This window comes from Dermacentor variabilis, chromosome 9, assembly GCF_050947875.1.
Source record: "Dermacentor variabilis isolate Ectoservices chromosome 9, ASM5094787v1, whole genome shotgun sequence".
Taxonomy (NCBI): Eukaryota; Metazoa; Arthropoda; class Arachnida; order Ixodida; family Ixodidae; genus Dermacentor; species Dermacentor variabilis.
This window is the reverse complement of record NC_134576.1, coordinates 123,513,015-123,538,413: the sequence shown is the minus strand read 5'-3', so window position 1 is coordinate 123,538,413 and position 25,399 is coordinate 123,513,015. Positions and strand designations below refer to the sequence as shown.

Below are 25,399 nucleotides of genomic sequence, written 5' to 3'. Positions count from 1 at the left end.
GGTCGCCATTCACCATTGTAGCCTTGCAATAATGCTGCACCGACACCTTCCTTTGATGCGTCGCACATTATCTTAGTTTCTCATTGCGGATCAAAGATTGCAAGCAGGGGGGCGGTAGTCAAAACTTGTGTTAAGATTTGCCACTCTTGCGCGTGGTTTGCTGTCCATTGGAACTCTGTGCGAGACTTGATAAGCTCTCGTAAAAGCATCGTTCGCTCGGACAACCGTGGCACGAATTTGCTGAAATAGTTCAGCACTCCCAGCATCCGCTGGACGTCTTGGACGTTGGTGTCGGCATGTTCGCCAAGCTTTCGATAAGCTTTGGGTCAGGCGATATGCCCGTTCGGCTTATGACGTCACCAAGGAATTTGACTGATTTCACGCCGAACTTGCATTTCTGCGCGTTGAAAGTCAATCCTGCTTTCTCGGCAGCCTTAAGCACTTCCGTCAATCGTTCATCGTGTTCTTTTTTACTGGAACCCCAAACTAAAATGTCGTCAATGTATACAAGCACACCAGGTAGACCCCCGAATATTTGACTCATGGTTTGTTGAAATACCTCTGGTGCGGACGAAATGCCACAGGGCAGACGCAGAAAACGGTATCTCCCAAACGGTGACGAGGAAGCACAGACCTTAGATGTGCGCTCGTCAAGCAGTATTTGATGATAGCCGGAGTTCGCGTCAAGACAGCTGAAGTACGCGGCATTGGTTAAACGGGCTTCCAAATCTTCACGCCTAGGAAGCGGGAAATGCTGCCGCTTTATGTACTTGTTAACAGCTCTGGGGTCCATGCACACCTGTAGCGTGCCATCTTTCTTTTTTGCCAGAACTAAAAGACTGGCCCAGTCGGTAGGATCGTTCACTTTAACAATTATGCCAGCACGCACCATTCTTTCAAGTTCCTTCTTTAGAGGCTCTTCCAGTGCCAAAGGAACTTGTCGAGCTGGTTGCACGACTCGCACCGCTTCAAGTTGCAGGACCATGCTGTATGCCTGCTGCAAACAACCTAGGCCCTCCAAGACATGCCTGAATTTCTTGAGAAGTTCGTCGTTGGAAATCTTGTCTACGGGGCCTACTTTACGCTGGACCAGCCCCAAAGCCTCGCTAGTTTCTAGCCCGAGTATGGCCTGACGACCATTTTTCACAACAAAAAATGTGATCGTAGCAGAATTATTACGAAGCCTTACTTCCTGCGTAGACGTTCCATAGCACGCTATGGTACCGCCGTTATACGCCCTCAGCACAGAATTCGTTGGCTTCAACTCTCCAGCTCCCCTCAGTTGGCGGTAAATTGACATGGGAAACAGGCTTGCCTGCGACTCAGTGTCCACCTTAAAGCTTATCTCGCGATTGTGAACTTGGGCTTTAACCATCCAATCCCTTTCGTGACTAGATGTCGTGATCTTGAGACTGTCGAAGTCCTCGTCTTGCTGTTTTTTTACTTCGCTGACTACCGCTGACGCACAATTACTTGCAAAGTGGTTCAGCTTGTGGCACAAACGACACCTCTTTCCAAACGCTGGGCATTGCTTCGGTTTATGCCAGCGGTTGCACTTACGACAGTGAAATTGTTTTTTGCCTTGCTTCCGCTCTTTTGAGGGTGGCGCTGTGCGCCTCGATACGGCATCGACTCTGTCTTCCCCGCTACGCCATACTTCGTTTCGCTGTGCTGCCGTCTCCGCTGCTTTACACATTTGCTCTGCTTTTTGCAAAGTCAATTGGCTGTCACGAAGCATTTTCTCCCGTAGTCTAGGATCGTGCGTGCCAAATACGATCTGGTCCCTTATCATGGATTCTTGCAAAACACCAAAATTACACTGCGCTGCTTGCTTTTTCAGGTCATGAACAAATTTTTCAAATGGTTCACCCTCCTCTTGCTTTCGTGAACGGAATACATATCTCTCGTGCACTTCATTGCTCACTTCGGCACAATAGGCATCAAACTTTCTCACCACTGTACTGTAGTCAGTCTTGTCTTCATCCAGCGCGAACTGGAAGTTTTTGAAGACGTCCAGCGCGTCTTCACCCGCCATGCTCAGCAGGAGAGCTGCCTTCGATGCTTCCGTTTTCGGCTGGTCCTTTGCCGCCGTTGCCTGCAGAAATAACTCAAGTTACTGCTTAAAACGCTTCCAGTTTTCTGTGACGTTACCCGTCAGCCGCAATGGCTGTGGTGCCTTCAGCAGGTCCATAACGCGTTCTTTGCGGGTACGATTCCCCTCAGGCATCGACAGGCAGCGGAGCAACTTCTGACACCATGTAACGTGCCAAGAGAGGTGACGCTTACAGCAGCATGGTCAGTGCAGGAAAGAATGAAGGTTTATTGAGAGCGTGGCTTATAAAGACATGAATGCAGCGCGCTGTACACATCAGTACATGTGTCCGATACAGACTGCACGGTGCAGCCACCCGTTGGTGCAGAGCTTAACCAGCCAAACAAAGCGCTAATATTGCTCTAACCAAGTGTAAAACATTTTAAACATTTACAGAAACAATGTGTTAATGATTGCACTCCTGCGAAAAATTTACACCAGCAGCAAACAAGAATACATTTCGTTACTGCTACTGTGTGGTTGAGCTCTGTGCCACCAGGTGGTTGCACCGTGCAGACCATTCACATTTGCCCTTCTGCTCATGCAGTCAAATGGCCAGGCCCTGTCGCCTTGCGCTTGCGTTTGCCCGAATACCAGACTCTCGAAACACTATTGCGGTAGTAATCCTCCGGTGTAAAGTGACGGCGGTAAACATGCAAATCCTGTCGCCAATCGGATAGCGGCAGTCCTATGCGCTGCAGCCAGTCCACTCTTCTGCTGCCTTGCAGAAGTACACGATGTCGCAGCTTGGCATATTGCCAATTGCCACATTTGCAGCCCACAACACAACAAAGTCTAATCATGGTGCTCGCAAAAAGACCGACTCTGACCACGGAGCTCTTGTCAAAATGGAGCACGTTGTATCACAAGCAGGCGACACTTGCTGTGTGCCGGAAGTGCTTAAGTGTAGTGAGAAATTGTTCTTGTGCATTTTCTTTCTGTTCCTTTCTTCTTATAGAAACAAATTAACTAACATTCCAGCTATTACAAACAACATTTGTTCCCCATAAAGTTGGAAAAGTTACTGATGAAGCTCCCTGGGCAGCCAATCGGATAGCTCGCCCTACTAACGTCATTGGTGTAAATTAAGTCAAATGTGTAGGGGCGGCTTAAAATTCAGCCATGCGATGTGCTGCGATTGGTAATGAGCAGCACATTTTTAAAACCTTATAATAAATTACACAATTTGTGCAGAGCACTTAGATACGTCAATTAGTGAACAGAACGACCTACTCTAAGGACTCGGTATGTTCGTACAAAATCATCAAAATCATTTTGGGATCCCTTTAATTCCGCTCCTGTTAATTAGTTTTTGGCTAGCTCAATCCAAACTTAAGTCCCAGGCAGCATCGATACTATGGCAGCATCCAGCTGTGGACCAAAAGTTTTGGTATTTCAATCCTAAAATTACCGGATAATTCAAACTTGACTGCTCAGCATCCACACACGACCCCAATAATGTTGTCAGTAATGACTTCACTAGGGCAGTGCCTGTCTTGGCAGCACTTTGGCCACAGTGAACGCATCAAACACACGTCATCTAGTCAAAAATGCCCATTTTCGTCCGGTCCCAATAAGATTTTAAAGCGAAAACCATAGCTCACAATGAATTATTAGTGCAAAATAGAAGTGAGGCGTGCAGACAGGACACAAGAGTAGAGAAGTGGACAACACGAACGGCGTTCGTGTTGTCCACTTCTCTACTCTTGTGTCCTGTCTGCACGCCTCACTTCTATTTTGCATAATGAATCCTTAGCAACTAGCTCAGCTTTCTGTCGTTCTAAGAATTATTAGTGTTTACCCGATTCAAACACACCCGTCTTTGTTAAAAAAAATTTCGACCGAAGATTGCTTGCATGGTGCAATTCGATGATAAACCAAGACCAAAATCACGTTCACAGCATTCGTAAGAGCCTTCTACCAGAGCCAGCCTAGCCAGTGCCATCACCATTGCCATTACAAGATGGCGACCATGAATGACTGCCGAATAAGGTCTCATAGCATGATGAGGATGACGTGCTGCTTTCTGTATGGTTACAAGAGCACCTTCAAACGACAAGTTGCTTTTGATGTTGGTCTGTCAGCAACAAGTTTCATCACATGTTCTTGGCATTTGGAGAATTGCATGCATCGGCACCATCTCATTTGCGATTTTTGCAGAGTCGTTTGATAAATGCAGAATATCAAACACTGTATGGACCAAATGGAGGACGACTTGTAGTTCTTCATAAACAGTGATAAGGTGCTCCGAGAGTCATGACGACAGACTTAAAGTAAACAAACTTTCATTCCATAAAGGTTCAGTTCCCTGCTTCCATCTTTTTCTGATTGCCGGGAACAGAGGCATGCTGAATTTTTTTTGCGAGAAAATCAGGCGCACATTCAATTTCTGCTTTAAGAGCTCTGTCATTTCCATGTTTGCTTTCTACTTTGAACCCATAAATTGTATGCGAGCTTTTGATTCAGGGATGTGTCAGAATCGGGTAAATACTGCCTGATTCTTTGTGCCTCTTGTTTTACCTGACCCGCCGAATAATTGTTTTGTCAGGGTCAAATTAATAGAAGTTGACTGTACCATGTTAGCTGACATTAGTTTATGCAGATTGTATCCTTGGGACCTACTGCTGTATGCACTCGATCTCGGATATATCAAACTTGGATACATTGAATTGTTGTCTACATTGAAGAGTTGGAAAATTACTTTTAAAATCCCTTGCAATAGTATAGCGATGTACTACTAGTGCATTGAACTCCTGTTCACCATCACATTTGGTATGTTGAAGGTTGTGCTGCGTCGCACGCCTGCAAGTACACTTCTGAAGGAGGCGCATTCGCTTCTTGCATCGTCGGAAATATTTAATGCCAACAAATTAAACTGCACTGTTCTGGCAGATGTGGTCAAACGAGATTGAGTCCGATGAGCAGTACATGCCATAGAGGAAAAATAAGCAGGGTGCTCTCAGTATTACTTGCTGTGCATATGTATGCCTCGTGCAAACTGCGGCCGTTTGTCCTCGGCGAAAGCGAACCGCCACGAGGCTTCAAGAACGCAAAAGATTTCGCGGTTCAATACGCATTCCACAAGAAAGCTTGGATGACATCTCCTTCGAGTTCAACATATTCGGGATCAGCTGTTATACCCTATGAATCACTTCTGCTCATATCACTAATAGAGATTGATTGATTGATTAGTTTCATCCACTATAAATCCAAGGTGGATGTAGTCGACGCCACTCAACATGTAGATTCTACTGCAGTTGAACAGTGGTGCCCTCCACCACAGCTATGGCGAAAACGTGGTAATTAGCATGCCTGCAAAGCTCTTCCACTCGCTGGAAACCAAGTCATAAACCCATCCTTCATCAGATTTTCTACACTCTTCCCACCTTCAGATGTGCGCAAGGTGATACTGGCCACCAACATTGCCGAAACGTCCATCACCGTCAACGATGTGGTGTACGTTGTTGACACTGGACTTCAGCGCGAGCAGCGGTTCAACCCGTCCACGGGTGTGAGCCTGCTCGGCACGTTCGCCACATCGAAGGCCAGTGTGCAGCAGCGAGCAGGTCGCGCAGGTCGTGTACGACCTGGGGAGTCTTACCATCTGTACATGAAAGGAGAGCTACAATCATGGGAACAATGCAAGCGGCCAGAAATCCAGACGACTGACCTGTCAAGAGTAATTCTTGATTGTAAGGTGAGTCCAGGATCACTCAATTGTTTGAAGTTGAAACAGTTCGCCTCTACTGCAGTGGGTAGGGCAGTGAACAGTACTAGAAAAATATAGAATGAGAAAGTGCACATCTGTGCACACAACTGTGTGCACATCTGCGGGCACGACTGTGATCATTAAATAGGGTGAATGAACTGCAGGCATGCAATGTAGTTGGTATTACGGGTTGACGGTGATGTTGTTTGTATTACGGGTTGATGGTGATGTAGTTGGTATTACGGGTTGACGGTCAGGGCAGTAAAGCCCGAAGGCTGTCGGTCATCACTTGCGAAGTCGTGTTGTCGAGACATGCAGTAAAGTGTAGTGCATCGACGCTGCTACAGTTGAAATGGAGCAATGTATGAATGTGAAATTCTGCTTCAAACTTGGGAGTGAATGACAAGGGTATGCCATAATATGCTGTGCCAGGTGTATGGAAATAGTGCTCTGTCGGAAAAAAAGAATTGCAGTTCCACTCAAAAGGCAAATCATCAAATCATTAGACACCTGTACGAAGTAAGGTCAGTAGTTATATGGGCTGTATAAGTTAGTCATCATTTGCTTACCAACTAAATTAAGAAGCATGGGGCCATGCGCACAAAGGCAAACTTGAATAGATCTCTATGGTTGCAGACACTCGCTGTCAGAACGCCGGTGGGTAAACATAAAAGCACCGAGCGAAACGCTTAGTGCTGCCTTGTAGAGATAAGGGAGTGCCAGCGGTGCTACACCTCTGCACACCGTGCACCACAGTTGGTGCATGCCTGCCCGTAGACCACCAACGAGTACAAGCCCAAGGAAACAATAGACAACCACATATACACTCTGAAAGAATTTACAGTTAAACCTTGATATAACAACTTCAATACAATGAAATTCTTGATGTAACAAACGGGAAGAAAGGGGGTTAACCGAAGGGCCCGATTTTTTATTATAACAAAGTATTTTACTTTTCATGACCTCTTGTCCATACGTAGAACACCATGTATTTAGAACCTCAATGTAACGAAGTGTGTTCGTATGCAATTTCAATATAACAAAACTTAACTGCTGCTGCAAAAGAATGCCGAGACAATAAATGGAAACTTCCATAAACACCGGTGGTCAAATGATTGAATTAAAAGCAGCTCTTGCAAACGCACCTCTCAAACCATACCGCACAACAAGAGCAACGTGAAAGTGGAACCGCATCATGTTCCATATAAAGTCCATGTGCAATAAGATCCTATCACACCCCGTGCATTTTGTGCTTTAAGTGCGAGTGTAAGTGTTCAATGGTGAGACAAGAAAGGTGCTGGCTTCATGAGTGCCGCCTTCCCGCACGAGCAAAGGCAAAGAGGAGAAGAGGGTAAGTTAGCGCATGTGTCGGCCGTGGCTGCAAGCATGGCTGAGCCCATACACAGCCACACACCCTGCTTTAGAGGTAATCTGTCACATGTGCAAAGAGTAGGCATGCCGAGAGGACGTGGCCCCTTGTAAGCTGTCTTCCCGTGCATTTGGTATTGGACGTTCCGTAAGTTTAGTGACCCATTTGAGCAAGAGGCAGTCGCAGCATTCGCTTTCCACTGCCGACGCTTTTCCCGATAGCGTCGTCACAGTGCGGGCAACGCATGCGATAGCGTGGCTGGCTTCATTTAATATGCACTGCAGGTGTGAAGATACGGTTGACATATGTAGCATGAAACTGTATCATTCGTCGCTGACTTAAATTTATCGAAATTGTTTTCTCATTTAAGTTTTATATTCGAAAAATTCTGCAGCCCCTTTCCATGTAAGAAAAATCGATCGGCAACTACTTATTTGTATAAAAGGTCGAATTTCAATACAACAATTTCGATATAACAGCGAATTTATTATTTTACCGACTTCGTTATATTGCGGTTTAACTGTGTTATAATCGAAACTAACATTTTAAGCAGGCCAGCTAGCTATAGTTTGCACAACTGAGGATTCCCATGAAGATAATTTTACACTAGGTAAAGAGGGCCTTCCGACATATCAGCTGTGGTACAAGTGGCTGCGACAACTGCCACGGCAAAAAAAAAAAAAAAAAACAAGGTTGACTAACTACGTGCGAGAAAACGAGAGCGGTGGAAGACCTTTCCACAGTCGCCACTTGCTAGTGACTAAAAAGACTCGGGGCGATGTCAGAGGGATCTCGTGTCACACGCACAGTGTCTTGTCTTAATAAAAGTGTTGTAGTAAGTAAGATGTTTGTACTTTTCTGTTCTTCAGCTTAAACATGCTCTAGAACCGTGAGACTATCTTCAAAAGCACTGTCTTCTGTGCTTGTGTTCTATAGCGTTCTCTTCATTGCCACAATGTTAACCTAAGTATAGAAGAGGTTAGATAGCACCTCCTACTTTGCTAGTGCTTTGGGCGTGCTGGCATGTGTGAGTGGTCGTTTTCTTGCCCCTTGTCTGGTCTTCCTTTAATCCATGCCAGATTATGCCGTCTGCTTTCAAAACCACACGTCGCAGCTTCTGCACACAGCGGACTGTCCCCGACTTGCCCAATGTCCTCTTTTTGCCGGTTTGCAGCTGTTCTGTCCAACGATGTCAGTCGAGGATGTGCTGTCTCTTGCATTGGACCCACCAGCTCCAGAAATGATTGCAAAGGCCATCAAGGACCTTCAGGTCATGGGCCTGATGGATGCAAATGCGGAGCTTACGGACCTGGGACACCACGTTGTCCATTTCACAACTGCACCCCAGTTGGCCAAGGCAACCATCATTGGGGCATTGCTCGGGTGCGTGTTGGCTTTTTCTCAGATTTGGTTCTTGCCCCTTTTTTTATTTTTATTTCTTTAAAATGTTGAGATTTCTTTGCCGCTTTCCCCCACATTGCAGTTGCTGGCTGTTCTGTCGAGCAGACACTGTTGGGAATTTCACGCAAGACGTTTTGTTTTAAAAAAAAAGTATCTCCGACGAGATGAACTAAGCCTCCCCCCCCCCCCCCCCAGAACAATAGCTCAGTGCTCTGCCCACTAAGCTACAGCCACATTCATGGAATGAGGGAATTATACAGTAAAAGCTCGTTAATGCAAATTCTGTGGGAATGCTATGAAAAGTCTAATTATACAAAATTCAAACTAATGAATAAAAAAACATTGCTCGGTTAAGGCGCAAATACATGGTGTCCCAGCTAACTTTAGCCAGAGTTTAAAAATATGCCGATGCTACGTAGCTGGACAGAATAAATGCCGTGTTGTTTGCTGTCGCTTGGAGATACTAAAACTATTTTTTTCATTCTGCCTAATTAGAGTCTTACTAACTTCTCAAATATTATAATTAAATGAGAAATGTCAGTGAGAAAATTGTAGTGTGACATGAAAAACTCCTGATACAGCTTTCCGTTCCTCAATACGTGCTACATAAAAGTGTTCTTCCGAGTGTGAAAGAAGCCCATGAGTACACAAATTGCTGCACAACTCCGCTTGAGGCACTGTATCGCGCCAATGCTAGGCCTAGATGCTGCGACATTCGCTAAGAAGCTTCCTGCTGTTCGGTACCGTGCTCTTCATTGAAAAAATGTGCCGCTGTCTGCAATGGCGCCGACTCCGCCTTTGTCATCAGCGCAGATGGCTTCAAAGTGCAGAAAAGGAAAAAAAAAAGTCAAAATCAAGATTTACATGCCGGTTCCCAAAATTCGGCATCGCCGCAATGCAGCGACGGTACGCGGTGAAGCATACGCAATTTATTGCGGTGAAGCATATAGAAAACTGAAAGGGGCAACTTTCATGGGGCACCGTATGTATTCATTAATTACACACGCGTGCAGCCGCAGTCTCCTGTCACAGCGCAAACACCGCTGCGCTTAATAAGTGTACTGGCAGGCCTTTAGAGCTATTTCGGACGTCCCTGTGGTGATTTGGGCATTTGGGGAAAGTAAAAGGCACTCTATCATTTTTTTTTTTTTAGGATGTTCTTCCGGCCCCTAGGGAGTCCGAAAAATCGGACATTGACTACAAAAACGAACCTACAGGAAGTCCGATGGACAGCCTGAAAGTAATTGTAACATGTGGGCTTGTAGCCCTTTCACAACATACTGTGGCAGCAATTCTATGTATAACAGACTTAAGGTGCAATGGACGTTAACTGAGTTATTACGGTTCGTTGTAACGAGCGCCGGTTCTAGTATGAAATCATCATTGTCATGCTGTTGGGCATAATGAAGCTAGACCCCCCCCCATAAAAAAAATTCTGCTATACAAAGAGGGTGCCAAGCTTTCAGTTACAATTGTTACAAGGGCGCTGCAGTACCTCTAACAGTGCCATTTTCGTCCCACAAATGCTCACATGGGATTCACAGTGGCTCACCTAACATGGACACACAGTGCCGCCTGGCAACACTTTGCATTATGGCAAATGATGCTGGATAGCAGCCTCCTGCAAAGTGGTTGTTTCATGCACGTGGGAAGTATATATCATTTACTTATTTTTCTGTTTGAGGGGATAGTACCCTAAGTGTCTCCAGCCTCTCAACAACCTCCATCTGTCAGTAGCCTCTCTTTTAACCCCTTTGTTTCTGCCCGCGCGGCACTTGTCTTGCTTGCTGCTCCACGGCACATTTTCGCGTTCCTTTCACCGTGTTACGTGCGTAAGCAAATCGCTGGGAATTCAGCTGCAGACATCACATTTACAAAATATTTGGTTTATTTTGTCCACAGTGAGCCTTTACATAAAATGCATTGAAAAGGACTTGGGACATGAAGAAAAAGCTTAAGACATGCTGGCAAGTGGCATACAGCTTCGCATTTCTCGCACTCTAAATGGCTCTCGGACTTCTTGCCTTGGCCCTTCCACACTAAAACAGCCACAAAGGGTTCTGCTAAACAGTGTTTGGCAGTATGTGCTGAGGAAAATTAGCCCATTCATAACTCTGTTGGTGAGGCTTGAAGAGATGACTTTCGGTCAGCCTGGTGCTTTGGTTGCAATGGCTGCCACCATGGAGCAGTGTCGGGTGAGCGGGAAGCCTTGTGTTGTTTTGCTACCGCCTCCTGCTGAAAGTGGGGGCAAGTATGTGTCCATCTATTGTGCAAGAACCCAAAACTGGAAAACAGCTTGCAGGGTTCGGCCACCTACAAAAACCGTTGCAAAAACATCTACTCTTAAAGGCGGCCTCGCAGAGCCAGCTCCCTGCACTGTGGCTTCCCTGTTCCGACCGGCTCAGCACCGCTCACTTAAGTGAATGTTTATGAACTGAATGCTCTCTGCTTCAAAATGGCTTTGCCACACCTCCTGCATACATGTCAGGGGTTGACTACAGTTTAACAATTACATACAGGGCAAATTATGCAAGAGTGCTTTACAGGCTCCTAGTAAGCGTGGCAGCACAATTGTTGAGACACGGATGAAACACTAGATTACACAAATGCAAGCGCTCGTGTTCGTATGATTTTTCGTTTGTCCATGTCTCAGCAAGTATGCTGCCTTTTAAATAATAATGGCCATCCAATACCTCCTAATAAATCCTATTTTTGCTAATTTCGACGCTCTTGGCACGTTAGAGCACTAGTTCTTCACTATGGCTTGCCCTAATATTTGCATTTAGAGGGGCTCTGAACCACTTTTTATCGAAGTGTAGAAAGGCATTTAAAGTGAAAAAATACGCTATTTCAGAAATACGTTGCTACAAAAAGTACTTCAATGCATTCTGCAGAAGCGGAGTTAGGAATCTGACACTGCCTCTGTTGTGCTCCCCGTTACTTCAATGCCTTGCACTGCGAAGGCTACGACTCAGTGGGGCGTGCCCACAACGCCCCGCCTTCTGAATGTCGCCGGGGCATGCAGTTCAAATTTCATTTTGGACATTAACGTAGACGCACGACATGCTAAACATAAGCCAAAAGAGATAGTCCTCGGCGAGCCACAATGTGCTTAGCCAGTAGACTGATGATGGCACATCGCGGTGGCCGCGGTATCTACGCCATGTAGCCGACCGCAGCGTGATGTTGGCTATCAGCCAGTAGCAGCCATCTAAGGGAATGACAAAATAAAGCATCCGATGATTAAATAAAGCGTCCAGAAGAGACTGGGGATAGGGCCTTCTGTTCAAAAGAGAGCCTTCGAGAGAAAGTGACTTTGGGATCCGCATGCAAACTCCATGTGCCGCATACGACAGCAAAACTTGGCTGAGATGTTCGCAGCAACTTATGCTACTCGCAGACTGTGTTATTTCACGAAGCCCAAGGGGTGGTTCGGGCCCCTTTAATGTCCAAGGGCTCGGGAGGCTTTGAGAATAGCTTAGAAAGAATGGTTGTGTGGGTGAATGAATGGTCAAAGACTACAAGGCAGTGTGGGAACAGGATAAAAAAAGTCACGTTTAGCTATGCTTACTGATTAGTACCATCATTTACCGTAATTGTTTATTCTAGGTGCTTGGACAGCGTGGTGTCGATTGTTACTCTCCTGTCCGAGTCTTCTAACCTTTTTACCACCAGAAATGCAGATGGAGCCCGTGGAAGCAGCCAGAAGGTAACATTTATCTACACACCCCTTCTTTCTGAATTTATTAGTCAAGGAAGTTAATTACTAATGAAGCAAAATAACTTTCACCTCTAAGAAAGCTTTGAAATCGGGCTAGAGGCATTTGTTAACATTAAAAAAGACTCTTTCCAAGACAACAGGGTCGATAATACCAGACTTCAGGAGGCATGTTGTAATTGTAATGTGCAAGTCCCCCATACTCCCAGCATATAGCTTTTCTTACTAGAAACTGCAGCCTTGGCACCATCTTCAACTTATCAATGTATTGCTGTTTCAATTGTTTCCACACTGAGAAATCACATTACCAAGAAAACAGTGCATTTCATAGCCAGTTTGAGTTAGTGAGAGGAGTGCTACGTCCTGCCCTCTGTAACGTTTTTTTTTTCTGTTTATTTGCAAGTTTATGGAACTTGTTTACTTAATTGTTTCACCACGAAAACAGAAGAAAGAAATGACAAAGAAGTTGGTGCAGGTTGGGTCACACGTTACGGACAAGAACGGCAGAACAAAATAAATGATACACGCATGCCACTAGCGCCATGTATCTTAAGAATACATGGTGCTAATGCATGTCATTTTTTTTGCTTTCATTCGTGCTATGTGTGTATAATTGGTCTTTGCATGTAACATGCTGCATAATCTGTACTTGTGTCACCCACATATGCTGCATCCACAGTGCAAATGGTATAACATTTTTTTCTGGTATATTTTCAGATAAAGCTCTGCTATGACAAGACTGGCACGAGCGACCACTTCGCGCTGTCACAAATTTTCTCCCACTGGAACCAGATGATGCCGGGGGCAGAGCAGCACTCCTTCTGCCAGCGCAACGATCTCAACCCCTTCTGCTTAGAGCTCAGCAAAGGCACGTTGATTCCGATACACATCACGGCCGGGATAATATAAAACTATTACACTCCTTTTTTTCTTTACTCCAAAATATGGGAGGGGCCCCAGTCATTTTGGCCAATCACGGAAGAAGGCTAATGGCAGGTTTTGAAAAAAAAAGAAACATTACAGTAGGACTCGTCGCTTGATGTCTTTCGATGGTAACGCGATTAGCATTTGAGCAATGTAGCCACACTCCGTATTTCTGAAATCACGTTCATTTAACATCTGTAGTAGTCGTTCTGAGACTCCAAGGTCTCCCATGAGAATGGCAGACCTTATATAAAAACAGAGTGGAATAGTTTTACATTAGGCCGGCCCAGGATCCTTATTGTATACAACCTTTAACCCTTAAACTCCCCAAACCTTTTCTGGGAAACTTAAACGAAATTCCAGAATTTTCTTTTTATCTAAGGGTTTACATGTAGTGTGCCCAATAAAGAAGTATTAAATATGTACTTTATTCCTTGTAATCAATGAAGACAGTGAATAACAAACTGCTTTGTGCAAGACTTGTCCCTCAAAACATAAGTGTTCAATAATATTCTCCCAATACATGACAGCCAAACAAATGTAAATTACAAGTTAATTTTCACGAGTGCCGAAATTGGCACTCGTGCACTGGGTGAGCAGGCGCATGTCACTCTTTTACGGCAATTAAAGCAATGGAAACTGTAGGCTGAATCTGATGAATCTTTTTGTTTAATTCGATTCAGTCTTCAAATCGAGTAGTCATTATCTGTAAATAGGGACTTTTGCGTGTAAAAACAGGGTCAGAGGGGGTCGCTTGCTGAAACCAACGTAATAAAAACATGTTCTAGCATTATCGCTTGTATCTTTGCAAACCATACTATACATACACTTTGCTTTGGTATCAGTGCTGCACGCAAACCAGGTGAGCATGCAAGCCCACAGCATTGTTTCAGTGAGATCACAGCTCGGTAGGGACCTCGTGGTTGCGCAAAAGTGAGGCATAAACAACACATCACTAGCAGGCGTCTGCTGAAGTTTCGGCTTTCTAAATGAAGTTGTCTGGAATTCATTACGCTTCAGAAATTTGCACCGTCACCCCTTTAGTTATGAACTTGGATGACGGGCTTCAAGTACGCTGTTGCTCCTGTACACTGACGTGTCCGGAGTGAAGCTGCACGAAATTGATCAACGAAGGATACATTACTGGCACCATTCTGAAAAACCTTTTATGTGGTCTATGCATTGCCAGCGGGCTTCTATTTTCGTAATTTTGCTTATCTCAAAATTTCTTTCCGGTTTTCACATTTTCAAGTTAACGAGGTTTTACTGTGTTAATGGTGCAAATGGCTGGTCATTATTTGAAAACTATTTGAAGAGCTTTCCATACTCTATTTGATTTTATTCTTGTACTGTTTGATTTGCATTCGATTCAGTCTCGAAAATTAAGTTTGCACATGCCAGTAACCTGTTATGTCATCCACACACAGGCATGGGTGAAGAGCTTGTCCGCACTCTCCAGCGAGTGCTGGCAAGTGGTGGAGAGACCTCGTCCGAGCAGCCCATCAAGAGGGAGTGGGGCCTAAACTTCAACAGCCGCCTCCATCACAGGGAGCTGGCACTGGCAGCCATGACTGCCGGGTTCTACCCCAATGTGCTTCGAGTGCTGCAGGGGAAGATCAAGAAGAACCAAGTCATCCGCGAAGGTGTTGAGTTTGCCTGCCTGTAGGTGTCTGCAGGGAAATCCTGCTCTTCCTTCAGCCACCTTTGTTCTGCTACAGTCAAACCCGGTTATAATAAGCAGGCTTATTATGCACAGGGGGTTCATGCCCCCCTTCCCCCCCCCCCTTGCCTGTTCAGGGCAGAGGGTTGCAAATTGACTGCCGCAGTCTTTAGTAACATGTCCCATGAGAGCCTCCTATGGCTGCCGTTGCCTTTTTGTTTAGCAGGGCATTGCATTGTCTATCAGCTATGCTTTGATAATTCAGCATTGATCAACAGAATGCAGGCTTTTGCTTTGAATAGGTGAGGAGGAGATAAGGGTGAACTTTCGAACCTTTACTCAAATCATCCGCATTTGTTAGCACCTCAAGTTGTTAATGCTTACCACAATGGACTCTCTTTAAACAGAACCTCGAGCGACGATGGAAATTAGTCCCGTTTATCAGGAGTTCCATTTACTGAGAGACAAAGCTGAATATAATTGCATGAATACAAAACCAACCAAACCATGAGAATGGTGTTCCGTGTAAGTGTGTTCCATTTAAACAATTTCCGTTTATTGAGATTCCACTGTACCACGTATCTTGAAAAGCACGATGCAAGATTTTTGTGCTATTAGAGAGTTCTAAAAGGAAACCTACGCATTTATGACTGTGCAACAATCAACCCCTTATGGATTATCTTGCACAAAAGGAGAAAGCTCTTTTAATATTGTGTCTCTGTGTTGGTTTGTATCGTGGTCGGTTGCTGGTAGTTTAAAATGAGCTGTGGTCAAAGTGAAGATTGTACACCAGCCTCTAGCACATTAGTCTGCAAGTATGTTGAGCAATTATTGAACAACTATATTCTATGCTGGCTTTTCATTTTTCGTTGAATTTGCGTGAAATGTAGCTGGTTAAATAGCTTGTAATAAAGTAAGAGAGGTGGACCGCACACCAAGAAATAGTTTCGCCCTCTAAATGGGAACTCCTGCACACGCTTGCACTTATGCACATCAAAATTGTTTGCCATATCAGGTAATTCAATATGCCCAGACTCGCCTATACCGAACTAACACAAACCTTTGTGATGAGTTCGTTATGTAAAGGTCTGTTATTTCCAGTGGAGAAAGAAAGAAAAGGGGAGGAACAAATATATCTACCGAATAGAAAACTGCGTGGTAGGCACTAATTTTTGCCTTTGCCTTAACATGTTTCTCAGTGTCACGAAGAATGCCGTTCACAATGCACGAGATTACATAGACCTACACCAATTCATTTCCCTTTATGCTTTATTGCACATGCAGCAGATGCCTAGAGTTTGATACATCCAACGTTCAGCTTGTTATAAGGGTGTTATTTTACATGAGTTAGTTTTAATGCAAAAGCATTATATGCACCATTACGTTAAAATCATCAGTTGTTCATCAGTCTCTGGCCGTATGCCCTTGGAAGTATTGTGATGGTAAAAGGACAAGAGGACCAGTGTGGAAGCTAGCTTCAACATTTGTAACAGCCGTAAAGCACTAACAATGGTCATTCTAGTGCGAGCGCGCTCCCTTTGACCTAATGCCACATTCCAGTTAGGCCTAATTTGTAGGGATGCTCGAATTGGGAAATTTCCAGGTCAAATCAAACAATAATTGAAAAACAACCCCCGAATGCCAAATGAAATAAGAATATTTTCTTGTTTCTGAAGTGGCATCAAATACAAAGTTTGCTTGAAGTTCGTTTGATAGAAGAAATCAGGCTTGTGTACATTGACACTTGTGTAACCCTGTTAGTAATTAGATGTACAGATGGAGGAGGAACTTATAAATGACAAGTAACTGCACTGAATTATCTGAGGCATCATGGGAATGACAGTACTCAAACAAGGAACAGCATTTTACCAGGTGGACACACATTGTTGTTTTGCGGAAGGTGGGAGTTATGATACCACAGCACCTTAAATTGTTTTAAAGGGCACAAACGTGCTGGGACAGGAAAAACATTAAATCGGAGCAAATTTGCACTTAGACTGCCTAAAGGGGTTATTCTTATTGACTGACTGTAAATTATTGAGCTGAAGTTATCCACCTGTGCATTCACTCAGGAACTGGTGCCCCTGCACAAGAGCCACAGCTGTCCTGCCACGGAATCATTTGGAATAGTCCTCAAGCCGTTGTTCCGTCTCCCCCAAGACTCCAACAACTGTTTCTGTCCCTTGCATATTTGAAAGAAACATATTCGACAACTTCAAATGGTGAATTCTGAAATGGGACACGAGTAAAAAGTAACACAGACTATTCGATTTGTATTCGAAATTCAAGTCTTCGCCTGCCCCCTACTAATTCGTTCGTGCTTCGTTTGTCTGCTACAGCAAAGATAGATGAAGGCGCTTGGTCATGCAGAGACCTGAAGCTGGCTGCAGTCTCGGAGGACTCCCTCCTGCACAGAGTGCCACCTCAGTACGAGCACCCATGGCTGGCTTACTACAGCGCCTTGCAGCCTTCGGAGTACCAGCCGACAACTGTGTACGACTGCAGTATGATCACGTCACTCCACCTGCTGCTCTTTGCCGGCCTTGGGGTGCACATCATCGAGGTGGGCGATTCCGTGCCGCATGGCTGTTCTACAGTAATAGCTCGATAGCTACAGCGATAGCTCACATCATTGAAAGGGGCAATTCTGTGCCACGTGGCTGTTACATAGCAATAGCTCGATAGCTACAGCGATGGCTCACATCATTGAGGTGGCCAATTCCGTGCCACATGGCTGTTCTGCCGTAATAGCTTGATAGCTACAGCGATAACTCACACCATCGAGGTGGGCAGTTCCGTGCCACATGGCTGTTCTACAGTAATAGCTCGATAGCTACAGCGATAGCTCTCTGCTGCACACTTTTGGACTAGGATGGTAATTTGGCCGAGTAGGTCTAAAGAAGTTCAATGCGGGAGGGTAGGTCGGAAACACGGGCGCCGACTACAAATTGAAATTTATTGGTCAAAGAATGCGTACATAGGAACATAGAAGGTAAGCGTGTTATTAAACACTGTATCACAGATGCATGCCAATATCGGCAGGTCCCAAAGCCACAAGCAACTTTAGTCAAAGATGGCCAATTAAATGGTATGCAGGTTCAAAAGAGCAAATTCTTCTTCAAGTACATGTCTTTTGACATGTCTTTTCAGTATGTTGCTGCTGGTTCTTGGACCTTCCGATATTGTCATGTGTCTTCGATACCGTGTTGGATCACCCTGGGGGTCACTGTGTTTATATGTTATGTTTTTTGACCAGTAAAATCCAGCTGGTAGTCAGCACCTGTGTTTGTCTCCTATCTTCTCACACTTTGGTGCTTTGTACTGCATTCACGCCATGAAATTATTTTTATCTCGTTGTACACTTAAACTATGACTTTAACCCTCTCTTTTTCTTCTTGTGGTAATTGTGGCTTGTGGCTATTTAATTTTTTGTTTTGGTATCAAAAGGTCTACTTGTGCACTCTTCACAGGACTCATTCACTTGTATATTTAGAACGTAGAATCTTGCACAGTGGTTTCTGTGGGTCTACATTAATTATAGCTAAGACTTCTGTGGTGTCCAAAATTTTGCTGCAATTGAACATTTAGCAGAACCTGAGTAATCACTCAATTTAACATGTGCAACATGCTCTACTGGCATCCTCAGCAAAATGTATGCATGGTACTGGCGTACTTCCTTAATGAACTTCATTGGCACCAGTTCATGGTACACGTGAAGCGAACAGACCTTCAATATTACGACGTCCTCACATCATTACATCATTAGATCATCATTATATCACCAACAATGTGCCCAGCGGTAATTTTCAGCTGTACACTGTCCCTCTCGTATGCAGGACTACGTCTTCGATGCACATGCTAAGGCACCATCGAAAACCGACCGGGGCTGCTTGCTCATCGATGAGCAACGACTGCTGGCCTTCCGGTGCTCCGAGCGAGATGCAGACCTCATCTGGCGCTGGCGCCGGATGCTGGACTACATGCTCGACTTGCATCTGTCCATGCACCAGTCCGTCGAGTTGTGTTCTGAGGAGGCATTCCTGCGGCGGGAACTCTGGCCGAGAATTGTGGATGCCACATCCAACCTCCTGTCTCGCCATTCGACAGGTCAGTAGCTACAGGGATGTGTGATGGGTTGGCTTTCAGGCCAAATGGACAGCTTCGTTCCCTCTCTCAATATCTTCTCCAACAAAACTTACTGGCGTGAGCAACGTAACTGCTTCTCCATGTTTGAGAACTGCGTGGCTACAGGTTGCTCCAGCCAACCAGGAACTACCATACCATATTTACTCGAATCTAACACGCACTTTTTTCCCGATGAAAACGGGTCTAAAAATTGTGTGCACGGTAGAATCGAATACAACCGTAAATCTGGGTTACCATATCACCATCAGCATTTCAAAATGGCTGCCTCCTACATGCTTCAGGCCTAGCTGCCGTAGCTTCCTCCATGTGCTGGAGTACGCGTGCTTAGGTTAGTATGCCGTCAATCTTCTCGTTTTCTGCATTTTCTCTGTTGGCATGGAAGTGCCGACTGCGTAGACATGCTATGCCGCAATTAAAAAGAAAACAATATGTGCGGAGATGGACGGAAATCTGGCCACATCACGGGCATTCGGAATTCCCGAAACCTTTGTGCAGGACTGATGCAAACAGAAGAGGCATTCTACTCCGGTAGCTGCTGCATATGGCGTGGCCACGAGGCCCCTATCTTGTAATCGATCTGCAATGGAGACAGAGTCTACGCATCTAGGTACACCGCGCTACGTTCTCGTCGCTTAGTCCACATTAAAGCAAGAGGCCGCACAAAGGCCAATTCACTCGCTCTTGCTACAGCACTTCCTCACTCCAGCGTTCCTCACTCCCATTGCCGCGGTCACTGAGTGAGACGTCATGTTTGCTTGCGCACGCATGATGCCATGCTTGTTGGTTTAGTTAGTAAGCGAATGTTTAAAAGTTCATATGGCCGATAAAACTATACTTACTTTTCATATAGCTGTCTACTAGTTTGCTATCGCAATCAATGCTTTGCCCTTCGGGTGAAACTGCGACTTTTTCTGTTAATCACAACTTCAGTCTCTTGGGAGTAAATCTTTGTTTTTCCAAATGAGAGAAAGTTGTATTTCTTTGTGAAAGAATTAGGCACGTGGTACTGTAAAGGACTTTTCTATTTTTAGGTCACAGCAAACGGCTGCGCGTTACAATCAAGGGCACATTAGAATCAAATAAATGCGGTACCCCAAATCGCCAATTCCGTGCAGTACAGCGAATGGACTCGTGTCTGCCAATCGGCAGTGGAAGCCAGCCGCGCATCTCATTGAAGGGAGGAGGGCTCTCCTATCCTGCACTAATATACTCCCATGAAGTTTGCATTCAGTCTGTTTGCACAGAGGGCAGTAGGTGCTTGGACAGTGGATGCATGCTTCTTCTCTGTTCTGGTTGGCTGATGTTACCCACAGCCTTGCCTGCTTTGCATGGAATCGGTGAACTGGAGCACAGAAAGAGTAGTTGCTGCCTCATGGTCCATCACTGATCCCCTTGTGTTCATCGGGAGTTGAACTGACGAGGGTCACGAGAGAACAAGCGGTGCGCAGCTGTCGAGTTCATCTTCTTTTATGGAGACACACAGCCAGTCTCCTTGTTCTGGATCACGGAGTAAGACATTTAGGAGGTGAAACTCCCATCAGCGCGAGCAAGCGCGGGCGACGAGATAAGGTCATAATTGTTGTATGCGCCGACGGGGCCGTATGCAGTGGCGGCGCCATGCGGCGCGTCGTAGAAGCCGCAGCGAAAAAAGAAAAAAAATGCAGCGACTGGGCAGGCGGCTCCGGCGCGCTCTCCGGCCACTTCCTCCATGCCCTCAATAGAAGTCAGGTACGCCTGGCCGAACGGGAACAACGTGCTCGACCGGCTGCCCTGGCAACCGAAACGGATAATTTCTTTCCAGGCCGCCAGGCGCCGCAAGCATGATAATGGCTCCGCAGGCTTGTGACCTTTTCTGGTTGCCGCAAACAGCGGAGTTTCCTGTAGAAATTACTAGGGGAAATTTGGTGCCTGTGTCAGTGGGAGCTGCAAGTACGGCCGTCCAACCAGCACGATTTGCCTGAACTGCATCCCTCTAGCTTCGAACGACTCCGTGATTTTGCAGATTGATCATTTTCATCAGCGCCTTTTGTAATGCAATGACTATGCATTCGTGAGGAGATTTATTGCCTTCACGTGCATGGAAAGAGATGCTCAGAGATTTGGAGACGCAAAGCGTAGTAATGTGGAGATTTAGCTTAGCATTACCTTGTTACCACTTCCAACACCATCTGCCACAACTGGGCATGTCCAATGTTTGGGCTCCGATAATTTTACCAGGTGGCTCTCTCTCCAGTTACCATGACTGCCTAACATGGCATGGCCCAGGCTGCTCGCTTTCACCCTAATTCACCTGTGACACTCGCTTTCCCAGGTGACGGCAAGGAATAAGATATGAATGGTAAAATCTTGTAAAATGGTAAATGAAAGTAAAATCGCTCAGTCTCATTTCACACTCCGGAATATATACGTGCTGTTTTGGCATTATTATTAAGATCTGCTGTTTATTTTGATGCTGCTAGGCGTAGAGGGACTTGCAGAGATGGAAACTGATTATTTTCAGGTATGCAATACAGAAAACGCGTTTACAGAGTTTCAGTGTTTGGCTCAGGCACTTGAAATTTCATGACGGTCAAGGCCGCAGCATTGTTTTGCACTCGCCCGTCGGTCGGCTTGATGTTTGCCATGCGCCGTCTGGATTCCACAAATTGGCAGACATTGGCTGTACATCAAGGGCAGTTCAAGCACTGGTGCACAAATTAGCCTCTGTGCTTTCTGCTTAAGCACGAGCCTAACCCATTTCACGCAGCTAGTGCGCAGACGTACTTGTTAAGCACACTCGCTGTAGTTTTCGGCTGTCTGTGGACCCGAATGCTGCTTCTGCAGCCTTTGGTCTACCCACGCATGCAATCACAGGCCCGATCCCCAATGAGCTGGATGATGAGTGGTGAACAACAAACTCACTGGCCCACGCCAATTGCGAAGGCAATTAGGCATAATTTCCTTTGCAATTAGACTTAATCAGTGCTACTTTGCTGGGTATCGGTGATTCAGGTTATGGTTTGGAGTCAATGCAGATTCATGCACAGCAGTCATGCGGCCTGTATGGCTCTCGGAGGGTGGAAAAACCACCTGGCCTACGAATTTGAGAAGACTGATAAAATCTGAGTGGTGCCCTTTTACAGCATCATGTGCACAAATGAGGTCCAAAAAATTTATTGAGACACCTTACGGCACCTGAAACTTCAATGCGTTGCTGCGGGCACATGACTGCAAGGATGTTGGAATCTGAAAGATTAGCAGCTGTAAACGAATTCTTTTATTTTGGCTTGTCTTGGCTTTGAGCCGTGTCCGTGACTTGCCCACCAAAACCAAAACACTGATTTGTGCATGTTTTTTCACTGATATTTCAATATATTTTGAAAATTCCAAGTACTGAAATTGCATCGAAAATAGATAGCATAATCCAAACAAAATAGCCTAATATCTTATCAAATATTCAAAAATTTTGAACATTCGTTCAAACCTAGTTCCATTACTTGAGCTCAAAGCTGTCTTCTAGCGGTCATAGCAGACTTCTTTAATGCTGGCCAGAATTAGACACCCAGACTTCACAGGTTGGGACGGCCTTGCTCGCAGACATTTCAACTGTTGTCACCTCTTGTGTTTTTTCAGGGAAGCCATGACACGGCACCTTCATGTTTGGAAATGACAGCAAGGTGGTGCTTCGCCTGTCAGAGCAGTCACTGCTGGACCAAGATTTCGTGCATTTTTGTGTGCTTTCCCACTTTCATCTTTCACATTTCATTTATTTTGTTCATCTTCATAGACTGCACCCCAATCTATTGCACTGTTACTTTAAAAAAAAAAAGGTATTGTTTCACTTTCACCATGTTTTAGTCGCTTCTTCAATAGGTTGCAATTCATGAATTCAGTGAAATTTTTTGGAAAAGCCAGTTTGTTTTTATTTAATTACTTATTCTCCTGTTTTGGTAGACCAGTGCGGTGCCGTTGTTTTCTGTTAACAAAAAAAATGTATATTGCTTGCTCTTATTTCAGTCGTAAGTTTATGCCTGTACTGGTAGTGGGTGGCACTGGTAGTGGCCACCCACTATTTTGACATTGAGTGCGACTGACATTTTAACCCACTTGGAAGTAGTTAAGACAAAGTTCTAGCTTGGGCCTGGCTTCAGTTCTTTCAAACAGTGTGAACAAGACTGCTAGTGAGTTTGATAAGACAAAGTTCTAGCTTGGGCCTGGCTTCAGTTCTTTCAAACAGTGTGAACAAGACTGCTAGTGAGTTTGATGCATTGCGCCTTCACGAAGCCTTGCGCCAGTCTTGGCCGCCCCGAGCTTGCTGCAATACTTGACGGTTTTTGTGAGAGCTTGAAAGGGCTCCTGTTGAGTCAACGGCCATACTGGTGCAACAGTCTTTTCTTTTTTCTTCTTCTTCCCCCCTCCCCTGTTAAACAATGGTTCTAGACCTTGAAACGCCTAGAAAATAGTTGGCAAGCCTTAAAGCACCCAAAATAATTTACTGGCTCTCCTATAAGTTGGTTAGTGGGAGCAGGTCGTCGCAATGTTTCGGCTGCTCTGGCCCGCTCAGTGGTCTGTTGCGCTGCTGCATGGGGCCATGCAAGGAGTACCAGCGTAAGCAAGAGCGTGCGCCAAAACAGTGCAGTGTGTTGCTCCCACGTGGCCCACTTATGCATCGCGTCATCATGACACACATTGGGGGAAAAAGGGACAAACTGGTTCGCAGGAACTCTACTAAATTATTAAGGGTGTTCTGAGGCCTGCCAGGATATATTCTAGAGTTTCAAGTTTCAGAAACTTGTTTAGCACAAAAAAAAAAATATATGAAAAGCTATGAAAAGTGTTGCTGCTCCTTTTAGGAGAGTGCTCAATTCTGTAAAATGTGTTCGTTTCATTTGTGGGCCAAGAAGTGAACATGGCCGTGCCTGGCATTTTCGTGGCAGTCTGTGTACAGCTTCCTTCTAGTCATGTAGCCTTTTGGTACAATAGGAAATGGTATGACGTGGCAAAGGAGTGATTGGAAACTTGGTATTGTGTGGTACAGTCTAACTGCAAGCTTTTAGAAGGTTGTATAAGTCATCTCTGCAACTTGAAATCTTAAGTGCAGCAGTAGACACTACGCGATAGAAACAACAGGTACTGTGGTTTCTATAGTATTCTGTCATTGCACTTAAGATGATGCAAGTTGACCAGCTAATCCGATTGACCACTTTGTTGCCTCTGCAAGTTCTGCCAATGAAATTGAAGGTCATACAGTTAATTTCAAACCAGTCTTCCAGAGAAAACATTCAAGGAAGTTGTTTTTGTTTTTATAAAGTTGTGTTCGTTTCCTAAATGTAGTAGGACATGGGCTCCTCCTCAAGCAGTGCTTGAGGTGATAAGCTTGTACAAATGAGTGTTTCGCAGTACATCGATACTGGTACCTGTGATATAAAGTTATTTAATAGTATCTGTGATACAGCTGCAGCTAGCTCCATTGCCACTGGGAAGTCCAATCATGTGGCAATGTGTGCTTTGTTCTAGTGAGCTGAAAAATAAAGGAAAATAGAAAATTGTTTTTCAATCATTGGCGTTTCTGTGTGTTTTATCACTGGTATTTGTGATAACAGCAGTGTGTAACGCACACTCGGGAAGGCCAGGTGACATTTTGTAAAGGTTTGTAATCTGATAACACGTGGCAGTGGGTAAATGTCTTTCTCTGTGGCGTTACTTGGCTTCTTCAAGAACGTGCCACCTTATTTGATAATGAGGCGAGGATGCATTTGAGGGACCTTACTGCTGCTGCTAATATAAGGCGACAGAGTAGCGCACGGCAGTTTCCTGAGCGAATAAGGAGGATCTCCCTGAATCTGTGCTCATTGTATGCGAATTTTGCCTTGACGTGCAACTTCACGGCAGCGCACAATTCGCCTTAGGGTTCGGCTTGCCGGCAGCGCCAGTCGTGATGCCGTGAAGCCATGAGCTATGTGGCGAAATTCGCATATTACGTGCAGTTTCCTTAGCTACTAAATTTTTCGAAAGCCCTCACTGCAGTAAGGGGACCCGTCATAATGTATACACTATTATGACGAAGTGAGGGAGCCCCCATTCGAAGGTATTTTATGTGTTCACAGTTTCGATAGTCAGTCGCCCGTCTTACTGGGGCACAGAGTAACAACCGGCCATCATTCAGTGGTCTGGGGCTGCTAACCTGACCTAAACCAGTCCTCTCCGTCCGTCCCCCCCTTTCTCGGAAACCATCCTGGCCCTGCAAACGCGGATGTCCAGCGAAGCTGTTGAAAACTGCTACAACTGCCGAGAGTGGTATGCAATACTTTATGGCTTTTGAGTAATACTACTAATTTTGCAATTTTGGAGTAACGGGCGTAATGGTAATTTTGACAGCACACCACCGTCAAGTTGCCGTC

At 45.2% G+C, this 25,399-nt stretch overlaps 1 protein-coding gene across 1 annotated transcript in view; it reads left to right on the top strand.

The window, feature by feature from the left end:
* The window catches only part of LOC142557404 (ATP-dependent RNA helicase DHX30-like), a 60,696-nt gene extending 36,141 nt beyond the window's left edge, over positions 1-24,555 (top strand). The window contains exons 12-19 of the mRNA XM_075669208.1: positions 5,485-5,789; positions 8,345-8,553; positions 12,181-12,280; positions 13,007-13,157; positions 14,641-14,875; positions 17,244-17,436; positions 18,710-18,980; positions 22,632-24,555. Coding sequence (XP_075525323.1) covers positions 5,485-5,789; positions 8,345-8,553; positions 12,181-12,280; positions 13,007-13,157; positions 14,641-14,875; positions 17,244-17,436; positions 18,710-18,980; positions 22,632-22,642 — 1,475 coding nt within the window. The 3' untranslated portion in view covers positions 22,643-24,555. The remainder of the gene's footprint in view (positions 1-5,484; positions 5,790-8,344; positions 8,554-12,180; positions 12,281-13,006; positions 13,158-14,640; positions 14,876-17,243; positions 17,437-18,709; positions 18,981-22,631) is intronic.
* The last annotated feature ends 844 nt before the right edge of the window (positions 24,556-25,399 follow it).